This window comes from Myotis lucifugus, unplaced genomic scaffold (assembly GCF_000147115.1).
Source record: "Myotis lucifugus unplaced genomic scaffold, Myoluc2.0 scaffold_65, whole genome shotgun sequence".
Lineage (NCBI taxonomy): Eukaryota > Metazoa > Chordata > Mammalia > Chiroptera > Vespertilionidae > Myotis > Myotis lucifugus.
In genome coordinates, this window is record NW_005871113.1 from 5,187,452 (window position 1) to 5,208,232 (window position 20,781).

Sequence of the window (20,781 nt, forward strand, 5' to 3'; positions counted from 1 at the left end):
TTGGCTGGGAGAGAGAGTTCCACATTGCCTTTTAGGGACCCAGGCTCCTTCCTTGCTATACATTCACCCTCTTCAGTTGTTGGCCTCCAGGTCACACATCCTCTGGAAAGCATGCCGGGGGAAGAGAAAGCACACTGACTTTTAGCTGCCTTGGCCTGGAGGTGGAGGTGACACATATCTCACCTCACATCCTGTTGGTGAGAGCTAGTCCTGAGACCCACCCAGCTGGATAAAGGCTGGGAAATGCAGTTTAATTGTGTGCCCAGAAAGAGGATGTCGTCCTGGTAAGACTCCAAAATCACTTACACATTTTTGTCAGAAATCATTGACACATTAACCTTCTGTCTGTGACATAACCTGAGCTTGGGGCTTGTCCTTAGGGGAACAAGAGAGAAGAGCAATGGCCTGGGATCTGTCCAGTGTTTAGAATAGTGAGAAGCCACTCTCTCTGCTTGGGGAAGTGCAGGTGGACTTTTGCTATGTCAGGGAGACGTCTTAATTCAAAATTCTTATTTTGTTTGCTCATTTGCTTTTTAGTGGAAGTAGGAAAAGTTAATGGAAATCTACCTAGAAATCCGTTTTGAGGTTTGGAGTGGCGTAGTTTCTGTAATATAATTCGGTTCCCTTGGGAGATAAGAGTAGATTAATGTTTGGAGATTTGGAGATCCTCTAGTCCAGGGGTCCTCAAACTTTTTAAACAGGGGGCCAGTTCACTGTCCCTCAGACCGTTGGAGGGCCGGACTATAGTTTAAAAAAAAACTTTGAACAAATTCCTATGCACACTGCACATATCTTATTTTGAAGTAAAAAAACAAAACGGGAACAAATACAATATTTGTATTTGCATGTGGCCCGTGGGCCGTAGTTTGAGGACCCCTGCTCTAGTCCAGTGGTCGCCAACCGGTGGTCGGCAGACCAATGGTGGTCCACGAGGTCCGAAAGGTTGGCGACTGCTGGTTAAGGAAACCTTTGAAGCAGTGGTCGCCAACTGGTGGTCCGCCGACCACTGGTGGTCTGTGAGGTCTGAAAGGTTGGCTACTGTTGTAAGTCCACCTCCCAAGGGAACTGAGAGGTAATTGAACTGTCCAGATTCACATAGCAAGTTAGTGGTTTACGTGGGTCTCAGACCCCATTTTCCAGATTTCTACTCTGGTGTTTTTTTTCCACTACCACAGTGCTAGTCCCTACAGAACTGTTCAGAGACTAGGCCTGTCCTGGTGGGACCATCGGACACCAACTAGAAAGGGGGACGCTTGACCAGGTGCAATCAGAGGGTTCCTTTTAGCTGAGATTCCTGGATGGGTTGTGTTTAAGTCCCTGGCTGACAGAAGTGATATTACCTTCCAATAATTTGTAACTTTTCTGAGAAAACAGAATCTCAGTTCTTCTCAGCTATTTCTTTGTTTTTAAAATATATTTTCTAATTATAAAAGTAATAAAATTTTAGCCATAGAAACTAAGTAAATATATACAAGTGTAACAAAAATATGTACAAATATAATAAAAAATTGCCTGTAATTCCCTAACTTGACAATGCAGTGATAACCACTGATAATGTAAAACAGATGTTTTACATCTTTCCATGTGTGTTTTCTGATCATTTTTCAACACATAAATATTTGTATACTTATGCACAATATAATTAAAATGAAAGATTATACAATATGAAATACAAGCTAAGCAATTCTTAAAATAGTTCATATTATTTAATATTAAAATTGTTTTAAAATAACTCATTACATGGAAAAATGCTCATATATATTTGTGTGCATCTGCATAATATAATTAAATTAAAATTCTATTTTTATTTAGCTTGTTTTTTTGTTTTTGTTTTTTTATTTGCTTTTTAATGGAAGTAGGAAAAAAGCCAATGGAAATCTCCCATAATACACCTTGGGATAAAATTCTAATTTCATTGTGAATAAGTACGTGGATATATATGAGCAGTTTGCCATATCATGACTTATGTTAAAACGATTTTTAAGGCTTGCATGATGTTGCATCTTGTGGAAATGCTGAAGGAACAGGCTGGCGGGGAGGAGGGCAGGCGAAGTGGGGGAGTAGTCTTTTTGGTTCTTGGCCCTGACTCTGTGTTCCTCTTCTCCCAGGGCATCAGCAGCCTGTTCAGCTCTCTGAAAGTCGTCCGGCTGCTCCGTCTGGGGCGAGTGGCCCGGAAACTGGACCACTACATTGAATACGGAGCTGCTGTGCTGGTCCTACTGGTGTGTGTGTTCGGCCTGGCTGCTCACTGGATGGCCTGCATTTGGTACAGCATCGGGGACTATGAGATCTTTGATGAGGATACCAAGACCATCCGCAACAACAGCTGGCTCTACCAGCTGGCCATGGACATTGGCACCCCTTACCAGTTTAACGGGTCTGGCTCAGGGAAATGGGAAGGTGGTCCCAGCAAGAATTCTGTCTACATCTCCTCGTTGTATTTCACCATGACCAGCCTCACCAGCGTGGGCTTTGGGAACATCGCCCCGTCCACAGACATCGAGAAGATCTTTGCCGTGGCCATCATGATGATTGGCTGTGAGTATGACAGTGCCTGGGGCTGGGGTAGGGGGAATACTGTTTGGTCATCCCTTCTATTAGCTGGAAAATGGGTAATGGCTACAGTGCCAGTAGGATCAGGGCTGTAATAACTTAAAAGAAGGAAGATATATATTTTTTAAGAGACTAGCTTTATAGTTTTCCCGATAATTAAGAAAGTACATGTTTACTGCAAAGAAATTTAGAAAATACTAAGAAAGCACAAAATAGAAAAAGAAAGGCCATCCAGGTACTTCTCAGAGATAGCTATCATTACCATTTGGTCTCTCCCATACAGATCCTTTTCTATCCTTATCTGAACACACAGAGATAGGTTTTTATAAAGTTAAAATGACCTATATGCCACACATATAATTTGGTAAACTGCTTGTTCGTAGAAGAGTGAATTGTGGAAGTCTTTCCATGTCAATGTAACCATAGCTCTAGGTCTGCACTGTTCAATAAGAGAAAGTAGGAAAAGAGAATGTGAACTATCTCATTCATTATCTTTCATAGTGATTACACATCAAAACAACAATATTTTTGAAATAGTGGGTTAAATAAAATATTCTATACAATTTCAACATTCTTTTTGCTTTTCAAATGTGGCTCCTAGGAAAATTTTGAATCTAATTTCAATTGGACAGTGCTGATCTAGATCAATACTGTTGATGTTTGCTTGATGGTTTAGAAATGTCCCAAATCCAAACAAAACCCAAAAGCCCCAAACAAAGGAAAATGCGAAAAAAAGGCTCTTGTTCCATTGAGTGAGAGGTAAAGGCTTATGGGATTAACTTGATTGGACTGAAAAGCAAAACAAGCCTAGTTCTTGAGGACTTACATCTCAATAACTTACCACCGATCACTGCATAGCTGTTGCTTTTGCCAATTCTGCAAATAGCCTTCGGCTGGACACAATGGGCTACCTCCACTAAAGGGACTCCCAGGGGGGAGTGGACCGAACAGGCTGGGGAAGGCACTTGGACTTGAGTGGATTGGACTCATGGTGAACCTGCCAGGAGCACCAAGTGCACGTCAGTGACAGATCGTGACATGGGAGAGGACAGTCCTCCCATGAAGCATCAGTTTGGGTAGTAGTCTGGTCGCCCGTGATGAAGCTGGAGTCTGGTGCCTGTGCAGAGACCCCGTGGCTGGATGTAGTCCTCAGGGTGGAGTTGACCTATTTCTTGTTTCTACCGACCAGGGAATTCTAGGACCAGGGAAACCTGAGGCTTCAGTTTCTCTTGCTTTGTCCAGCTCACACCTGAGATTCAGCGCCCCCTTCTGCACGTGGATTGCAGCCCCCTCCTATTTTGCAACCACCTCATCACGTCTGATGCGGTCCTTTCATAAAACTCCTCGAGCCAAGGCACAGAGCTCACCTCTGAGCGTTGACTGAATGTGTCTGAGGGGTAATGGATTCATGGGAAGCGTTTGCCCATGGAGCTTTGGGGTTTGCTTCTTACTTTAAAATGGGTTTTAATAGAGATGATTGCCTGACCACGGGAGGCAGCGTTACGTGTCTGTGGGTAGCTAATTGCTGTAGCTTAATTAGAACTCGAGGTGCTTCCTCATGTTGTGTAAGAGAATTTAAGACCTTTGCTCTTCTAGAATGATCCACCTTGGAAGCCCCGTTCTCTAGGCAGCGCCTGCAGCAGTTTTGTGAGTTTGCGCCACCAGACACAGCGTGCTCGGGCACAGTTTCTGTCTGTTAGAGGGGAGAGGAGACACTGTAAATCAAAACGCCTCATTATATCCGTTACAGAGAAGCTGTGAAGAGTGGTCAGTCAGAAAATGGGCCCCATTTCACGGACTCTCCAAGGGCTTTCAAATCTGAGGAGACATCCTTGCAAACGTTTACCTGGAAGAAAAGAAGAAAGAAAATAGTTCTGGTGGCATATAATAAGGATAAGCAGCCTGTTTTCCCCAAACCGTTCTTCTATGGAGAGCATCATTTCCTGGGTATGGTCTCCAAGGAAAACCTCCAACAGTGATTATCACCTCTTTTCTCTCCCACCTTCTCTGAGCTGGATCATGTTTCCATTTCGTGAAATAAAGTGTAATACACAGTCTGCAGCCGAGTCTGATGTTCAGGTCGGCAAGTCTACTTAACGGGAACACCATTTCCCGAACAGTCATTGGTTAGTCACTATGCTAAGTGCTCTACACACACTCTCTCCTACTCGCGGAAATTCTGTGCCTGAGAGATGATCATCTCCATCTGATAAGGAATGGAAGCTCAGAGAAGTTAACTTATTTTCCCAGGAACGTGGGGCTGGTGAGCAGGAGAGACAGGGTTTGGACCCCGGCCTCCCTGAATTAGTAGCAGGGCTCCTTCCATGGACGCACCTGCACAGGTGAGGTCTGAGAACAGAGTCCACCAGCTTCTCCAGCTGACAGACCAGCACTTGGAAAACTCTCTCTGTGAACTTGAGCAAGCTAGCAGTTCTGCACTGGCAACCTTTTGTGGGCTTGTTCATTGCTGTTGTTGTTTTCATTTAAGAACAAGATTTTGGTACTGACTCAGGGGGACCAGGTGTTGTGGAAACCAGCCGTTTTTCAGCAGCCTGTCACGGTTACAGCTGTTCCCCTTTCCGTGTGACATGTCTGACAAATTATCGTACCAACAGCCAGGTTATTGCACTCTGTGTAATGCGGTGGCGATCACCCTTGTACACTCACATTCCAGACAGCCTTTGTTGGGGACCAGTGCTGGTGTCTTGTTAGATTGGTGGGGTCCTCTCTTATCTTGCTTTGCCTGTGTGTGGACGTGTGCACACCTACCTCCTGGCTGCGTGGCTCACGGGATTGGACTGACCCCAGAATTGGCACCCCTGGCGACAGGGAGCATTGACCACACCAGCATTTATGCCAATGTGTCCGTGCTTCTCTGTCCCCAGTAACTCTGGCGGTCAGGCCCCCATGTCTTAAGGGGTATAGAGAGACACAGGCCTTTTGAAATACTGGTTAGGTTGTAATCCACCCCCCGCCCCCCCGCACTGAATTTTACATGTGTTGGGAGTATTATTCCTTGCCTGTTCTGTTGCAGTGTATTAGCCATAATGTAGATTATCCAGAAGCCTTGTGTTGCTTCTCCTCTCTGCTCTCTGGCACTGAATATCTCATTATAACTTGGCTAATTCCCCAGAGGATGCCAGGAAGCAGAAAAACTAAGTATTTTCAATCTTGCCTACCTCTCTCAGTTCTGATAAAAGAAAATTGCAATAGGAACAAGTGGAAACTGATGGCTAAAATGAGTATTTGTGATTCACTGTGGTGTAGGCAATCTATCGTGTCTCCAGCTGCCTGGTTCTCTCTCTGACTTCCATTCTAGGGTCTTGTCCTGGGCTAGAGGCAAACCAGCCCCTGCCTGATCTCCCTGCCCTCCTGTGGGTCTCCAGGGGTCTCCTACCAGGCCTCACCCCAAGTGGACTCTTCATGTCTTTTAGCACACTTCTATGTCAGTGACGCCGAGTGAAGCACATGCCACTCTGGCCCTCTGTGTGACACGGGGGAGAGGATGTCCCCCTTTCGACAGGCACATGCATCAACAGGTATGTGCCTCCCGAATTAGGGTTGGTCTGGCTGCTCTGCCATCATCAGAGATGCAGGCTTCTCTTTTCCCTTCAGCCCACCACTTCCACATCAGGAGCCAGGATGGCTGGTCCAGCTTCCACCATATGTTCTCTTTCCAGAAAGAAGGGAAGGGGAAGGCGAGCTGAACTCTGAAAACAAGGCTAGGAAATTGCCATATTACCTCTGTCGGTGCCTCCCCGACAGACCCCTCGTGTGTGCTAAGGATCTGGAGACCACCGCTGTGGGTGGCACTCTCAGGGAGTCTGTGGTCTGATGGTGGTGGGGCTGTGGGAAGGACAGAGACAGGTTCTGTCACTTACCCACCAGTGAGGCCTGGAGATGGAGCCCTCATGGTGGGCTGAGCTTTCCCCGGTCTCTGAGGGATCCCTTCAAGAAGAAGGGACTGTCAGCAGGGAGAGTTCCTGCATCTGGGAGGTCTCATCTCAGGCGAGGGACACGACCCTGCCTTGGGGATCTCTCCAGGGAGAATTTCATGGTGGAGACATTTCCATTTCTTTTTTTATAAATACGCTTTGCACTTTTCTGATTCTCTCCTCATAATGTCATTGCTGTCAACCTGTCATTGAAATTAACCCACATTCGTTTCCTTTCTCTCTGACAATGGCAGGGGGTCTAGACATTGTATTCCTTTCAGGTTCCTCCCTAAACGCTAAGCATTTGTCTCCTCCCTCAGCTCCCCTTGACACTTGCCTCTTTGAATTCATTTTTCCTTCCCACCTCAGCTCCTTCAAAGCAGAGCAGAATGTCAGTGCTGAAGGGACCTTTGGGAGCATCTGTTTAGTCCAGAGGAGCCCTCCTCTCGCTCTTCTGCTGGGCCAGATCTCATCCTTATCCGTGCTCCAGTCAATCTCCCCCACCCCACCCCACCCCACCCCACCCCAGGCCTGGGAGCTCCCAGTGAGTCAGTGGGCTCACTCCTGGTGGTTTCCTTATATCATCTTCTTTCCTGGGGGGCGGGGGGGAGGGACGCTAGTAACCTGCACCCCGGGGCCTTTGACCCCCCTCCCTCACCCACTTGCACTATGCTTTGTGGTTTCCCTTCAGCTTTGATTAATTGCAGGCCAATCTGAACTTTTCTCTGCCTCCCTCCTGATCTTATTTAAATGTTTCTTATTTCTATTCATCTCGCCTTTGCTAAATATGCCTTTTTTGCATTCTATACCAATATACTGTTTTTTCAAAAATGACCTGGGGCACATCTCCCAGGAGGCTGTAAAGATACTCTTAGGAGACTTTAGCCACATGGTAGCTGCTTACTTAATATTTCTGGGCTTGTTGAAGCTGAAAATTGGAGATGGATCTGGAGTTTTGGAATTGGCCTGCAGTGTTATTGGCCAAGCCTTTTTATTAGTTAGGATACGTGTTTTCTGCTGCTGGACAGGCACATGCATCAACAGGTATGTGCCTCCTGAATTAGGGTTGGTCTGGCTGCTCTGCCATCATCAAAGATGCCGGCTTCTCTTTTCCCTTCAGCGCACCACTTCCACATCAGGAGCCAGGATGGCTGGTCCAGCTTCCGCCATATGTTCTCTTTCCAGAAAGAAAGGAAGGGGAAGGCGAGCTGAACTCTGAAAACAAGGCTAGGAAATTGCCATATTACCTCTGGTCACATCACATTAGCCGGAACTTGGTTCCCCTGGCCATACCTAGCTGCAGAGGATACTGGGAAATGTAGTCTTTATTCTGGGTGGTCATGTGCTCAGTGATACGGACAAGAAGAAGAGCTGGTGGGGGGCTGCCTTTGTGTCTGTCTGCCTCCGCTTTCCTCCTTCTCCTCATTTCCCTTGATAGCAGCAAACATTCGCCCTCCATGGCAGGGAAATCCCGGTGGGGCTTCATTCCTGAATTCCTGGCTGAGAGACTTGGTTTCAAGTCCTAGGTCTGCGCTGTGCTTTGGGTTGTGTGCGCCCTTTAATTTCTGTGGTTTGGGGGTGTGAAGCTCCTGACAATCTCACTTCACAGAAGTGAGACTAAATGAGGTAATGATGCATGATAGCTCTCTGAAGAAAACTGAAAATCGTGACATTCAATTGTCGTGATTTTATTGTTGTTGTTAATAACAGCAAGTGTTTCTTGCTCTTCCCAGTTCATTTTTGTCTTCCCTCTTCTTAGGAGAAAGAAAATAATAATTGCACGAGAATGCTGTTTAATTTCATTTTGGGTTTCTGTTTATTTTGGGAAATGGGGCAATGTCCAGAATGCTATGGGAGAAATAACTATTCATTTCTCATTTATTCTTAGAGGGGTTTTTTCTAGCCAGCAAACAAGTTTATTTTTCTCTAGAATCTGATTTTAAAAAAAAATGTCCTGCTGTAGCTGGTTTGGCTCAGTGGATGGAAAGTTGGCCTGCTGATTGAAGGGGTCCTGGGTTTGATTCTGGTCAAGGGCATGTACCTTGGCTGCAGGCTCGATCCCCAGTAGGGGGCATGCAGGAGGCAGCCGATGAATGATTCTCATCATTGATGATTCCATCTCTCTCTCCCTCTCCCTTCCTCTCTGAAATCAATTATATATAAAGTCCTGCTTACCCCTGCACATTTCAGATGGGTATCCCCACCACTGACACAGCCTCTGTCTTGTACATCCCCTTCTCCCCTCCTCCAGAAACTATCTCTGGTTATTCCCTCCTGGTTCTCAATTCTTTGTACTCTTAAGTCTGACACATCCTGCTTTAGGTTTACTTACTTGCCCTTAGACGTTATATGGCTCTATAGTCAGTCTTCTGACTTCATAGTTCTCTTTCCTGCGTCATGTATATTTTGCCTAGCTCTAGTGAAACGCTAGGCTTCCGGGGACAGGGCTGTGGGTCTCCCTGCTTTTCTCTCCTTTGTGTCTGGCACACTCTGTCGGATCGTGGAAAAGAGCCTGAGCTTTGGGGCGGGCAGCTCTGGCTTGCACACCCACCTCTACTCACCTCTACTCTTGATTAGTGCTTTGACTTCTGGCAGTTCCCTCAAGTGCAAATGGAGATGGATACCAGGCCCCCGACTAAGTGTTGGGGATAAAAAATAAACTGAGGCAGCGTACCCAGCACAGAGCTTCCCACGGGCGTTCAGACAGCGGTCGTCTCGCCCTGCTCCTCCATTCCCTCTTACCGCCTAGTTCTAGGGCTCATTGAACAATGCTGTCTCTCTGCCATTGTTAGTCCTATGGGTGTGCTTGACTTTCAGAGACTTTGAACTTGCATAATACATCAGGTGCATCGCAGTATTTAATGTACAGATCATGAAATACAGTGTACGTATATCTGGATGTGAATTTCCCTAGATACAAAGCTTTAAAAAAAAAAAGCCTGGCTGCACAGCAAATGAGGGGAAGCTATGAAAGGAAGAGAAAGTCGTTTCGTGTGCTCAGGGAGGCCTCCGGACACAGCTGTCCAGGCCTGACTGGCAGGACCTTCACTGGGCAGGAAACGGTTCCCAGGGAATGAGAATGCTCCCCCTGGAGAAGGAGGAGGGAAGGACTAGAAACACTCAAGCATCGAGCCCCCAGGACATGCCAGGTGTCATGCCAGGACCTTTTCCTCACCCAACAACGGCATAGCGAGGCTTTATTACCCCTGTTTTGCAGATAAGAACATTGAGGCTTAGAGACACAAAGTAACTCCCCCAAGGCCACAGGGTGAGAGGTGGCCGAACAGGGATTTGAACCAACGTTATGTGACATCAGAGTTTCACCTTGTTGTGTTGCTTTCCTTGCTGATTATTCTGGGATGTGGGAGGGCAAATGCCCTCTGTGGTGTGTGTGTGGTGTTGGGGGCGGGGCAGAGAAAGAGTTGGAAAGAAAGGGATGTAGGAAGATTGAAGAGAGGGGGTGCTTTCCCTAGAAGCCTTCTCTGTTACTTGGAATGATAATTGTAGTGACAGATGTCTGACTCCATGTGTTGTGGGAAGACATTCTCCTGTTCATAGCTGGATTACTGCACTGGGCAGAAAGAATTTGCAACAACTTTTAGATGTTAGGAGACTCTGTCCAACTGGATGAAGGGTATTGTCTCTCACCTACTATATAGATATCTACCCACGCCATTTGCAAAATTCTTTCTTTTCTTTTTGAAAATAGAATTTTCATCCAAATGGAAGTTGTCATGTAGAGATGTTGCTACCATCAGATCTTTTGTTTCTATTTTGTTTCTCTGTCTGTTGTCTCCTCAGTACTTCATGGGGTGGGTAATGTTCTCCCAGTTTTGGGTGGAGGAAATAGTGGAGTAGATTAAGTCCTCACTTAATGTCGTCGATAGATTAAGCAAATTTAAGCAAAATGCCGTATGATGATGCAAACAATTTTACTGTAGGCTAATCGGTATAAACAAGAGTTAAGTTCCTATGGCATCTCATCAACGTTAGAGTGAAATGACATTGAACCAACTGACATCATTCAAGGACCTGATGTAATTTGCTGAAGGTCACATGGCTCGGTAGACTCAGACCTGGGCTGAAGCTCATGTCCTCACCACTCCCAGCTCAGTGCTCTCCCTACTCTTCCAGATGACTTTGACAGCGGTTGGTCCTGGTGGCCACAGGTCACTGTTGTACCAGTAGATTGAGGCAGCTGGTCCCTCCATGGGATGTCCTCAGACCTTGGGGAGAAGAGGTGAAGGTGCGAGAAGAGTGGTAAGCCTTCCATTCAATTTTCATCCAAGGAACTTGATTGATCAAGTTTCACTCCTCTTGAGCTGCTTCTTCTCAAGCCTTTGCTGTGGCTCTCAACTGCTAGGCTGACAATTACAGCAAGAAGTCACACATAGGAGAAAATAATTCTCCTTTCCTTCTTTAAAGTTGGTGAGATGAGGGATGCCCGCCAGGGAAATATTTTCTAAAAATACATCAACAGGTATGGTCCCTGAGAAAACAAATGTTAGATTTACCTGCCAATTCCCCAGAACCTCTGTCAATCATCAGTTTACCTGAGTGCCTCTTTGTTCATTTCATAACCATTATTTGGATGTCTGCCATGTGCCAGGCTCTGTGTGATACTGAGGATAGAGCAGCATGAGATAGACACTAGGTCTGCCCTCCCGTGGCTATCGTCTGCTGGGGGAGCCGGATGAGTAAATGAGATATTGCTGTGGAGTAAGCCGAGTCTCTACTAAGGAAAGGACAGGGGAACATGTGCAGGGGCTCTGCACCCAGTCAGGGTCAGGGTGGGGTCATGGAGGATCCGTCCCATGTGTTTGGGAAGAACCTGGGCAGGTACTGAGGTCCTTCTCAAGAGTTATCTCCTTGCATCTGCAGATGTCTCCCAGCCAGACTGAAGGCGGCCTTGGATTAGGGGCTGTGTGGGTTTTTGCTTGGTCCGCAGTGGGCTCAATAAAGGTTGAATGAATGGAGGAAGGGAGAGCAAACAAAACAGACATCATCGCTTCCTCAATTTGCTTATGCTCTAGTCTGGGAAACACAGATGCTGTCAGGAGCGAGCACGTGAAGCTGGAGAGCAGAGAATGTTCACGGCCTAAGCAGCAGAGCCAGTCTGTGCTTTCAGGCGTCTGGAAGACAGTGGTCATGTCTGTGAAGTGGAGGTGAGCGTGGCACTAAAGAGCTTTTACTTGGCCAGGGAATAATGGGTAGGATTTGCATGACTTACAAAGACGGGTAGGTAAGAATAGTACTAATAATGGTAAGTTCGTAGGCGCATACTGTGTGTGGAACACCTGATACACATTCTTCATGAACTCTCCTCACACTCCCGTGTCACAGGTGTTATGATCCCAGTATTGCAGGTGAGGAAACGGAAGCTCAGAGAGGTCAGTTAGCTCCCCTGGGCCAACCCTGTGATTGGTGGAATCAGAATTCAAACTCAGATCTCTGACCCCAAGTTAACTGTCTCTCCTGTGAGGATGGCCCTGGAGCAAAAGACGCAGGGAAGGCAGCCCCCACCCCTTTTTGCTAAACAGGACAAAGGGAGGGAAGAAAGAGAGGGAGAGAAGGAAGGAAAGAAAAAGGGAGGGAGTAAGGGAGGGAGGGAGGAAGAGAAAGGGGAGGAAGGGAAGTGAGGGAGGAAGGGAAGGGAGGGAGGGAGGGAGGAAAGAAGGAAGGAAGGAAGGAAAGGAAGGATGAAGGGAGAAACAGAGGGAGGGAGGAAAGAAGATGTGCTGATCCAAGAGGGTCTGAGGGCTGGCCTGTGCCTCCGGGATTGTCAGCATTTCAGACTCCTTCCTACAGTAGGGGTTTGGCGACCACCTCCACCAAACCGTCGCATGCCAAGCGGCAGGGATGGCAGTAAGTTGCAATAAGGCTGATTTGCTGAAATTTTTGAACACTCAGATCCCAATCTTTCAGCCTGTCACTTAGAAAAAGCACTGGATGCAGCCTCCATTTTTTACGGGAGGACATCAGCAGTGGTTACTGAAGCCTTTCGCTCAGTTTGCTAAACTGAAGATGCTGCAGCCACGATGTTGGGCAGCTTGTTTCCATCTCCTGGACAGCCAGCCCCCTTTCGAATCACTGCTACCCAGACAGGAGACTAGACAATGAGGATGGTTTCTGAAAGCGAGCATCACCGCCAATGAAACCAGTTCAGAACCCAATTTTAATTTCTAAAATCATTATAATATAGACTGTCCATGGGATCAAAAGAGATAGGCACGGATATGAATTCTGGCTCCACTACTTATAGTCAAATGGACAAGCTATTTAATTCCTGAGCCTGTTTCTTCATCTGGAAAACGGGATGGTGCAGATGGCATAATGACAGAAAAGGTTCTTGCCTTTCAGAACCTTTGTATCTGCCTGGTGCCCGGCCCAGAGCCACAGATGGCCTATTAGTTGATGGTGATGCCATTTGTCCGGCACCCTTGGTCTGTGCCACTTGTTCAACAGTCCAGCAAGGGACTTGGGTAGGTTCAGAGGCAGGAGGAGGTGTGTGCAAAGATGCCATGGGGACAGCACGATGCTTTGCACACAGAGGCGCTTGATAAAGGCCTGTTTGTGGAACTAAATATCAAGATGAAAATCTTCTGGGGAGGGTGCTGCAAAGCGCGGAGCTCTCAGGGACGGCTCCCTGAGAGTGACTTTGCAGACTCGAAAAATGTTTCCATTTTCACTTTCCCCCATTGTGGTCCTCTGTGCGTGTGTGAGAATAATTTTAGCTCTCATCAGCTAGAGGCCTGGCTCTGAATCATAGCTGCGTGCTGATAAAAACCCACTGTCGCCGCAAGGAAGCTTGACAAGGAGAGAGGTCTTGGTAGGAAGAGCAAAATGAAAGAGCAGGAGGCTTAGAAAGAAAATCAAATAATGTCAAACATCACGGGTGAGTTCTGCAGAGCTGCTGCTGCCCTGCTTGCAGGGCTAACCCTGCGCAGGAGGGTGACCTCTGTTCCTCCTCATGGGGGGGGGGCGGGGTGGGGAGAGGAGCGGGCAGGGCTGGAGTAGGGGTAGCAAAGCGAGAGCAGGGGAGGGGTCCCTCTTCCTCCGCATAATGGAGGCCAGCCCCCCTTCTCAGAGCTCCCGGGGAGCAGAATGCACCCGTTGGAGAAACAACAGTGAACTCTAGAGGGTCCCTGCAAAGCAAGGCACAAATGTGCAGCTTCGCACAGAACAGCAGGCTGACTGCAGCTCCGTGGGGAACAACACGAAAGGAGGGGGTTCTCAGGCCATAGGACTGCCTGGCAGGTCAAGCAGAAAGGCGGGGAAGAGGCAGACGCCACAGGTTCTTCCCCGGTTGTCTTTTGGATTCCATCTCTCCTGGGAAACGTGGGTGTGTAATTGCAGGGAGCTGCGCTCACCCACCAGAGGGAGGCCTTGGCTGGAATCCAGCACCTTTTTTTAAAAAAAATAAAAATAAAAATAAATATATATTGAATTTTTACAGAGAGGAAGGGAGAGGGATGGAGAGTTAGAAACATCGATGAGAGAGAAACATCAATCAGCTGCCTCCTGCACACTCCCTACTGGGGATGTGCCCGCAACCAAGGTCCATGCCCTTGACCGGAATCGAACCCGGGACCCTTCAGTCTGCAGGCCGACGCTCTATCCACTGAGCCAAACCGGTTAGGGCTGGAATCCAGCACCTTTGTAAGTGGAGGGGAGGTGGGGCTTCTGAGCAAAGGTGGGGACACTTGAGCCTTCCATCTGTGCATCATTGCTCCTCTCCTCATCCTCCCACACATTTTATTAAACCCCTACTGTGTGCCCCGCACTTAGAAATGGTGTGAAGACAGGGATAACCAGCCACTTCTCCTCTGTGATAATTACCCAGATCTCCAGTTAGCTCTTCGGCACTCACGGAATTGTGGAACTGAGAAGGACCCTCCAATGCCATCAGGGTCACCTGCTCACTAGACCTTTGAATCCCTTCCCTGACATTTGAACGGCCCCAGGAATGGGTTCGTTCCACTTCCAGATAAGCTCAAGGGTGACAATTTCCCTCTTACATGAAACTAGAATCCCCTCCCTGTGGCTTCTATCCTTGTTCTTGGTTCTTTACTTCTCGGACTTCATGGGACAAATCTAGCTTTTTGTTCACACAACAGTGCTTCAGATATTTGGAAACCATTGTCATCTCTCCAAAGGTATTCTACCAGCTTCTTCCACACGCGTCTGAGAGTGTTGTCCAACCTGGGTAATGGCGATCTCTTTTCTCTCCCCATTCGTTTGTGTCTCACTTATGAGGGGCCCAGGATTAAGCTCATTGTTCTGCCTGTGGTTTGGCCAGAGCAGAACCGAGCAGGATCATTACTTCTCTCATTTTGAAATTACACTCACAGCTTGAAAGAGCCTCAGGACTAGAAGGGGTCGTAGAGACCATCTGGCCTCACGGCGTCATCGGACAGATGGAAAGGTGAGAGGCCCAGAGAGAAGAGGCGACTCAACTGGTTAGTGGCGGAGCAAGAAAAGGACTTAACTCTCCAAAAACCCGAGTCCTCCAAGATTTGAGCACTTTGCACCACTCCTCACCACATCTATACATCTTTCTAGACTTCTCATAGTTCGAGTTTGTATTTTCATACAACATCATACATTTGATTACAGTTCAACTGGCGCCCAGCCACACGTCCTGAGTTATTTCTTAGATTCTACTGGGAACCACGTTTTCACCGTCTTCTGCTTTTCCAGTTAGCTTTTTGGATCCAAGTCCATGACTTGATATTTATCTAAATGCGTCTCATCATTTCCCTTGGCTGCACCAATCTGGGAACATAGTCATGGAACAAAGTCACAGCAGGACAAACAAAACAGGGATTCCCTTTTCTATGGCTCCCCAGCCAGGTCATTAGAACCTAGTTTATGGTTTAAGGGGTATCCGTGATGTCTCATATTGACTGGGGAGTGACCTTTGCTGCCCCTTTTCCTCCACCAGGTCGTATCTGCTTTCCTTCGCTGGCCACTCCTGTCATGTGTCACATGGTTTCCCAGTTGGGACCTCTACCCTGCGGGGCTGTAGATCATTTGCTTGACCAAAGTACTGATGTTAGTCCTTTGTCACCCACAGTGACATGCAGAAGCTCCAATGTGTGGGGAAGTGCCCTTCTCCCACCTGAGCTAAACTCTGGCAGCCATAGAATGCTTCCAGAATAGGATGCTTTCATTTGACTTGCTACTATTTTTTAAGCTCCCAGTCTCTTTCCTTAGACCCTAACTTGGATTCTCTTGCGTTTTGGCTAGAAGCCACCACGTGGTGCTCTCCTCTCCCTTTCCTGTTTCACAGAATCTCACCCTAGACCAGTGTTCTTAAACAAAGTTTCTTGGCAAGCATTGATACATGGAGAAACAACATTTCTACCATTCCGTGCTTTAGCTATTAGCTTTTTGGACCCAACTCCATGACTACCATTAGAACACCGTCTTGGCACTTGAAGGCCATTGTTTCTGGCTACTTGGAGTTATTATCTCTGGGAACTGGCCCTGAGTTCCCTGCGCACTCTCACCTGATTGGCTCCTGGGGCATCACATGTAAATAAATCCAAGCCTTTTTGCCCCCATGTGCACGATGGAGCTTTGACCAAATGACCATTTTAGATTTATTTGTGAGTGTTTGGTTGTCTGTTAAACATATGCATTCCAAATGTTTTCTTCCATTCTGTGGGATGCTTTTTTAACTTCCTGATGATGTTCTTTGCAAAAAGTTTTAAATTTTGATGAAGTCCAATTTATGTTTCTGTCTTTGTTGCTTGTGCTATTGCCACACTCAACGATTGTGATCTTTAATCTACCCTCTTGGTTATTACCTCCCTAGCCTCAAGTCATCCGTGATTTTGAGTAACACGTCATCAATTTTGGGGTGTTCTGGCCCGTTTATTCATCCCTTCACGTTACATAGCATGAAAGCAGTGCACACTCTGGAACCACTCCTCCACCCCCACTTCCTCAGGAACTTGCAGGGGAGCTTCCTAAACCCACCAGTGAGCAGATCAGAGCAAATGTGAAGGAAAGCACAAGATTAATAGCAAGGCCTATAGCTCCTCAGTCCACAGCTTTATTATGGACAGGATACTTGCAAACACTATTTTATGAATTTCACCCACTGGATGTCTCTTATTTCCATGCAGTGAAAGGAGGCATGGGAACTAGTTGTGAAAAATCTCTGACTTTTTCTGGGGTACCGCTGGGAGCTGGAGCCAAGACTGTCCTTGTGTGGAATGACAGTCAGCACTGGTCTCCAGTGGGTGCTCCTGAGCGTTACCCGAGCCTGGGAGGAGATACATGGTGTTGAGCAGTGATATCTGACCCCGCAGCAACTTGTCATTCTGTCCCCTGGCACCGTGTCTGCTGCGATGCTCTGGCAGCCAAAAATGCTGCTGCTCAGCCCATATGAAACCATAGCCCTGCTTTTCATAGTCAGCGCTGCCCTAGAGACCTGACTGTTTCTAACCCCCAGGTTTAGAAGCCGAGCACGAGTCTTAGGGAAGGAAGAGGGCTCACACAAGGTCACATGCTGACCTTTCCACAAGCAGCCCAGTTGAAAATAGTACCCATGGCTCCCTACCTCTGGGAGTCTGACCTGACTGCATTTGCCACCTGCATTGGCCTTCATCCTGCTGTTCCCCTGAGACCCTGAAACCAGGAGAGAGAGAGAGAGAGAGAGAGAGAGAGAGAGAGAGAGAGAGAGAGAGAGAATGAGCATGACAGGGTGTGCAAGTTAGGTCTGTTTTGAGGGAGGTAAGAGCTTATACACTGGAGCAAGTGGGTTTGGGGAGAAGGAAAATACTAATTCTAGTTCCCACATTGGTATAGTGCTTTGCAGCAAGTGAAGCGTGTTGTCCACATTATGCCACTTAGACCTCATCGTTGGGAAGTGAGGCCCGGGGTGGCTGACTGACTTACCTGACATGACACGACAACTGAGGAAGATCCAGAGCTTCCACCTAATTCTGAGGTGTGCCCTCAGCACCCACAGTGCCCCTTTGGGAGCCCCACTGAGAACAAGGATACGCGAGACCAGTTCCACCTTGTTCCTTGTTCACTGGGGTGAAAGACACGGGGCTCACACACAGCTCCTTTGCTGGAAGCTGTCCATGGGGAGCGTTTATTTTTATCGGTGGTCTCGGGTCACTGGACTCAGGCCTCTGGTCAGAAACCGAAGGCTGAATAACCGAATGTGGGGAGAACCAGTGCCCTGCTTTGGGGAGACATCTCCATTGGCCACTCGGATGGTGGTCAGTGTAAGGGAGTAGTCGGCCTCATGGTGCCCTGGGTAGAGAAGCTCAGTAGTACCAGCTTTTCTTGCTTTTCTGTGTTTGGATCAGTGAGGAAAATTACAATATTGGTGATGATAGTGAGAGCTACGATCTATGGGGCAGGTACTCTTAACTCATATTGAGTTCTTTAATCCTCACAACCCTATGAGATGAGACTATTGTCATCGTACCCATTTTATAGGTGTAAAAACAGAGGCACAGAAGTCATTTGCCTCAAATCAGCTAGGAAGTGGAGGAGCTGCACAGACTCCAACTGCAGATACTAGAGTATTGAAGATCCACCCTATGCCAGATCCCTGGGGGCACTCAGCTCTCAGGGCACGGCTCTGTCTCCTCTCTGATGCTTTGCCCCTTGGCCTCTCTAAGGGGCTGAAGTTGTGGGGAGTTGTGAGGGAGGTCAAGGTGGGACAGACCCTCTGATGAAAATAGGCAATAGAAATGGTCTCCAGTATTCCTTGCCTTCCCGTTGCTGCTCACTTTCTGTGTGGCTTGTTCCCAAAGCCAAGGGTGACCTCTGAGCCTGTTTCCTCATCTGTAAAGTAGAGAAGATGCTGTTTACCTGACAGGGTGGCTGTGAGGCTTGGACACACTGTTTGTGAAATCCCTGACTCCGGGCCAGGCACATAGTAAGGACCATATAAGTAAGTGCTGGAGTTATCGATTGTTCTTATTATTCCTTTTTCTCTTCTCTGTGTACCCACCCCAGAGAGAGATGTGGGTGATACCTAGTGAGCACTCTAGTCTGGAAGTTGTCCTACTTCAGCCCTTCTTTCAAAAATGATAGAGGCCCATGGAGAGTGAGAGGTCACTTTCCCCAGGCAGCCTACTCCAGCGCCTTCTCTTGCTATGCCATGGCAGGCATTATTCACTCATTCATACCACTGGCCTTCGACATCAATTAAATCACAATGCCCCAGAGAGAATATCTCTACATCTTCCACTGAGTTTATCAACCCTCCCCCCCCCCCACAGCTGTGAGTCCACCAGAGGTGGGGGCCCTGGGTGGTGGGAAGGCCTGGGGGAGGCGTGGGGAGTCAGCAGGGACAGACGCCCAAGAAGGATGCTCTCCTTCTGTGCTGTGAGGTTTCTGTGAGGTCACCTCTTGGCAGGGCTCACTCAGCTGCTCTTTCTCCCTTTAATCAGGCTTCTTGCAAAGCAGTTATCTCATTATTTAAATATTCTCCAGTTGGATGTTCTCACATTCATAACTTAATGACCTTAATTATGCATATTAGTGAGAAAAATAGGTGGCATTGCTTTGCCGGAGTCTGCTGCTGACGGTCCACGGTTCCTTAGGGACCACCAGTTGAGCTTATAAGTGCATGTTTCCTGGTCAGGCACGAAAAGAGAGCACAGGACAGGGGACCTGCTAACCCGCCCTAGCCTTTTCCATGTCGACTGCAGCTCACTGTCCTCAAAGGTTGGGTATGCCTGGCACCGAGGGGTGGGGAGGAGAGAACAGCATTGCGAGTGGGTCCAGTTCTGTGTCAGCCGCCTAGGAGCAGTTTTGCTTTTCCCTTGCCTCTGCATTCACCAGCTGGAGACAGAAAAATAATCCTCTTCTCACCTTCCCTGAGACGCACATACGTGGGCACATCTGTCATTTTGGGCGGGAGCTTCCTGGAGAGGACTTCAGTGGGGAAAGCCTTGATGTTGACTGGAGGTGTGTTATTCCAATAGAAGGGAGAACAGGGGCTTACTCTTGGTTATAGCGTTCTGTTTTTTTCTAAACTTTTATTGAAAGCCTACTGTGTGCAAGGCACATCATAGGAATTTCGAGGTAGCAAATAAACTTTACTTTGAGCCAACATCTGTCATTCTTTTGCTATTTGCTGATGTAATAACATACGTGTTATGTCCAGCATTCATGTGTAGAGTGGGTGGTGGCAATATTGCTGGAGTAAAGACAAGTCCATTGGCCTAATTGGGCTTCCTGAGGCTTGACCTCATTCCGTGGTGCTATTGGCCCTTCCTGAATCCTCCCAGAGCAGTTGCCAGTTTACTGCCTGTGATTGATGAGCATATTTTTTTCCATGCGTTTAACAAAAGATCGAGCATCTGGGTGCTGCGAATAAATAAAACAATAAACCAAGTTGCAAGGAGGTGACAGTAGCAGGAAACAGACAACTGCACAGACAATTTTTCTGCCGGGTGAGAAGTCCTATGATTGTAGTCAAGTATAAGTACTAGGGGTCAAGGAACCATGGTGTTTACTGCGACCTGAAGGCTGACTAGAGTTAGCCGGGTGAAATGAAGAGAGATAGAGGGGCATGGAGGCAGGCCAAAGAACACAGTGCATTCCAAGAGAATCAAATGAGCTCACACAGCTGGAGCTTAGGGGGAGAGAGCAACTGGCCAGCTGCAAGGCTCCCACAGAAAGTGGGGGCTCCTTTTTCAAGGGCCGCCTGTACACCTTCACTGGGGCAGGAGAGGCAATCCAAGGATTATCTGCAGGGAATTTTATCATTAGAGAATGGGTTGGAGGTGAGCAAGACCAGAGGCCGAAGTGACAGCCGGGGTGTTTACAGCAGTGCTGGGGAAGATGGAGAGAGATGGAGGGATTCCAGAAATATTAAGAGAGGAGATATATAGCTCCTGGCAATGTCCCTGCCTGCGGCTGGGGACAGAGTGTGCCACTGCACTGCTGCTTTGTCACGGGCATCCTTCCCAGCCAGGCAGGTAGAGGCGACATTTCAGCAATGCCCAGAAGCACCACTTTCAGCCAGATGGAGGGTCTGTGGGCGCCCGGGCAGCGGCAGTGGGGAACAGACGGCTGGCCTGCAGCGATGATGAATGAGCAGGTCTCCCGAAGCCAAGACTTCCCTCCCACCGCCATCATGTGCCAGGGCCCGGGGTCACCTGGTGGCAGAGAGACGCACAGGCCCAGCAGAGCAGCGTCTTCACTGGTCTCTCCTTCCTGCAGTGTCCTTTGCTTGGGCTCCTCTGGCTCTTCAGGGGCAAAACTGAAAAACTGCTCTGAGATTATTTTACTAAAGGAACCACTGGCCAGA

At 47.9% G+C, this 20,781-nt stretch overlaps 1 protein-coding gene across 1 annotated transcript in view; it reads left to right on the plus strand.

Annotated features, from left to right (window-relative positions):
- The window catches only part of KCNH1 (potassium voltage-gated channel subfamily H member 1), a 259,928-nt gene that overhangs the window by 102,852 nt on the left and 136,295 nt on the right, over nt 1-20,781 (plus strand). The window contains exon 7 of the mRNA XM_023754816.1: nt 2,109-2,538. Within this exon, the coding sequence (XP_023610584.1) occupies nt 2,109-2,538 (430 nt within the window). The remainder of the gene's footprint in view (nt 1-2,108; nt 2,539-20,781) is intronic.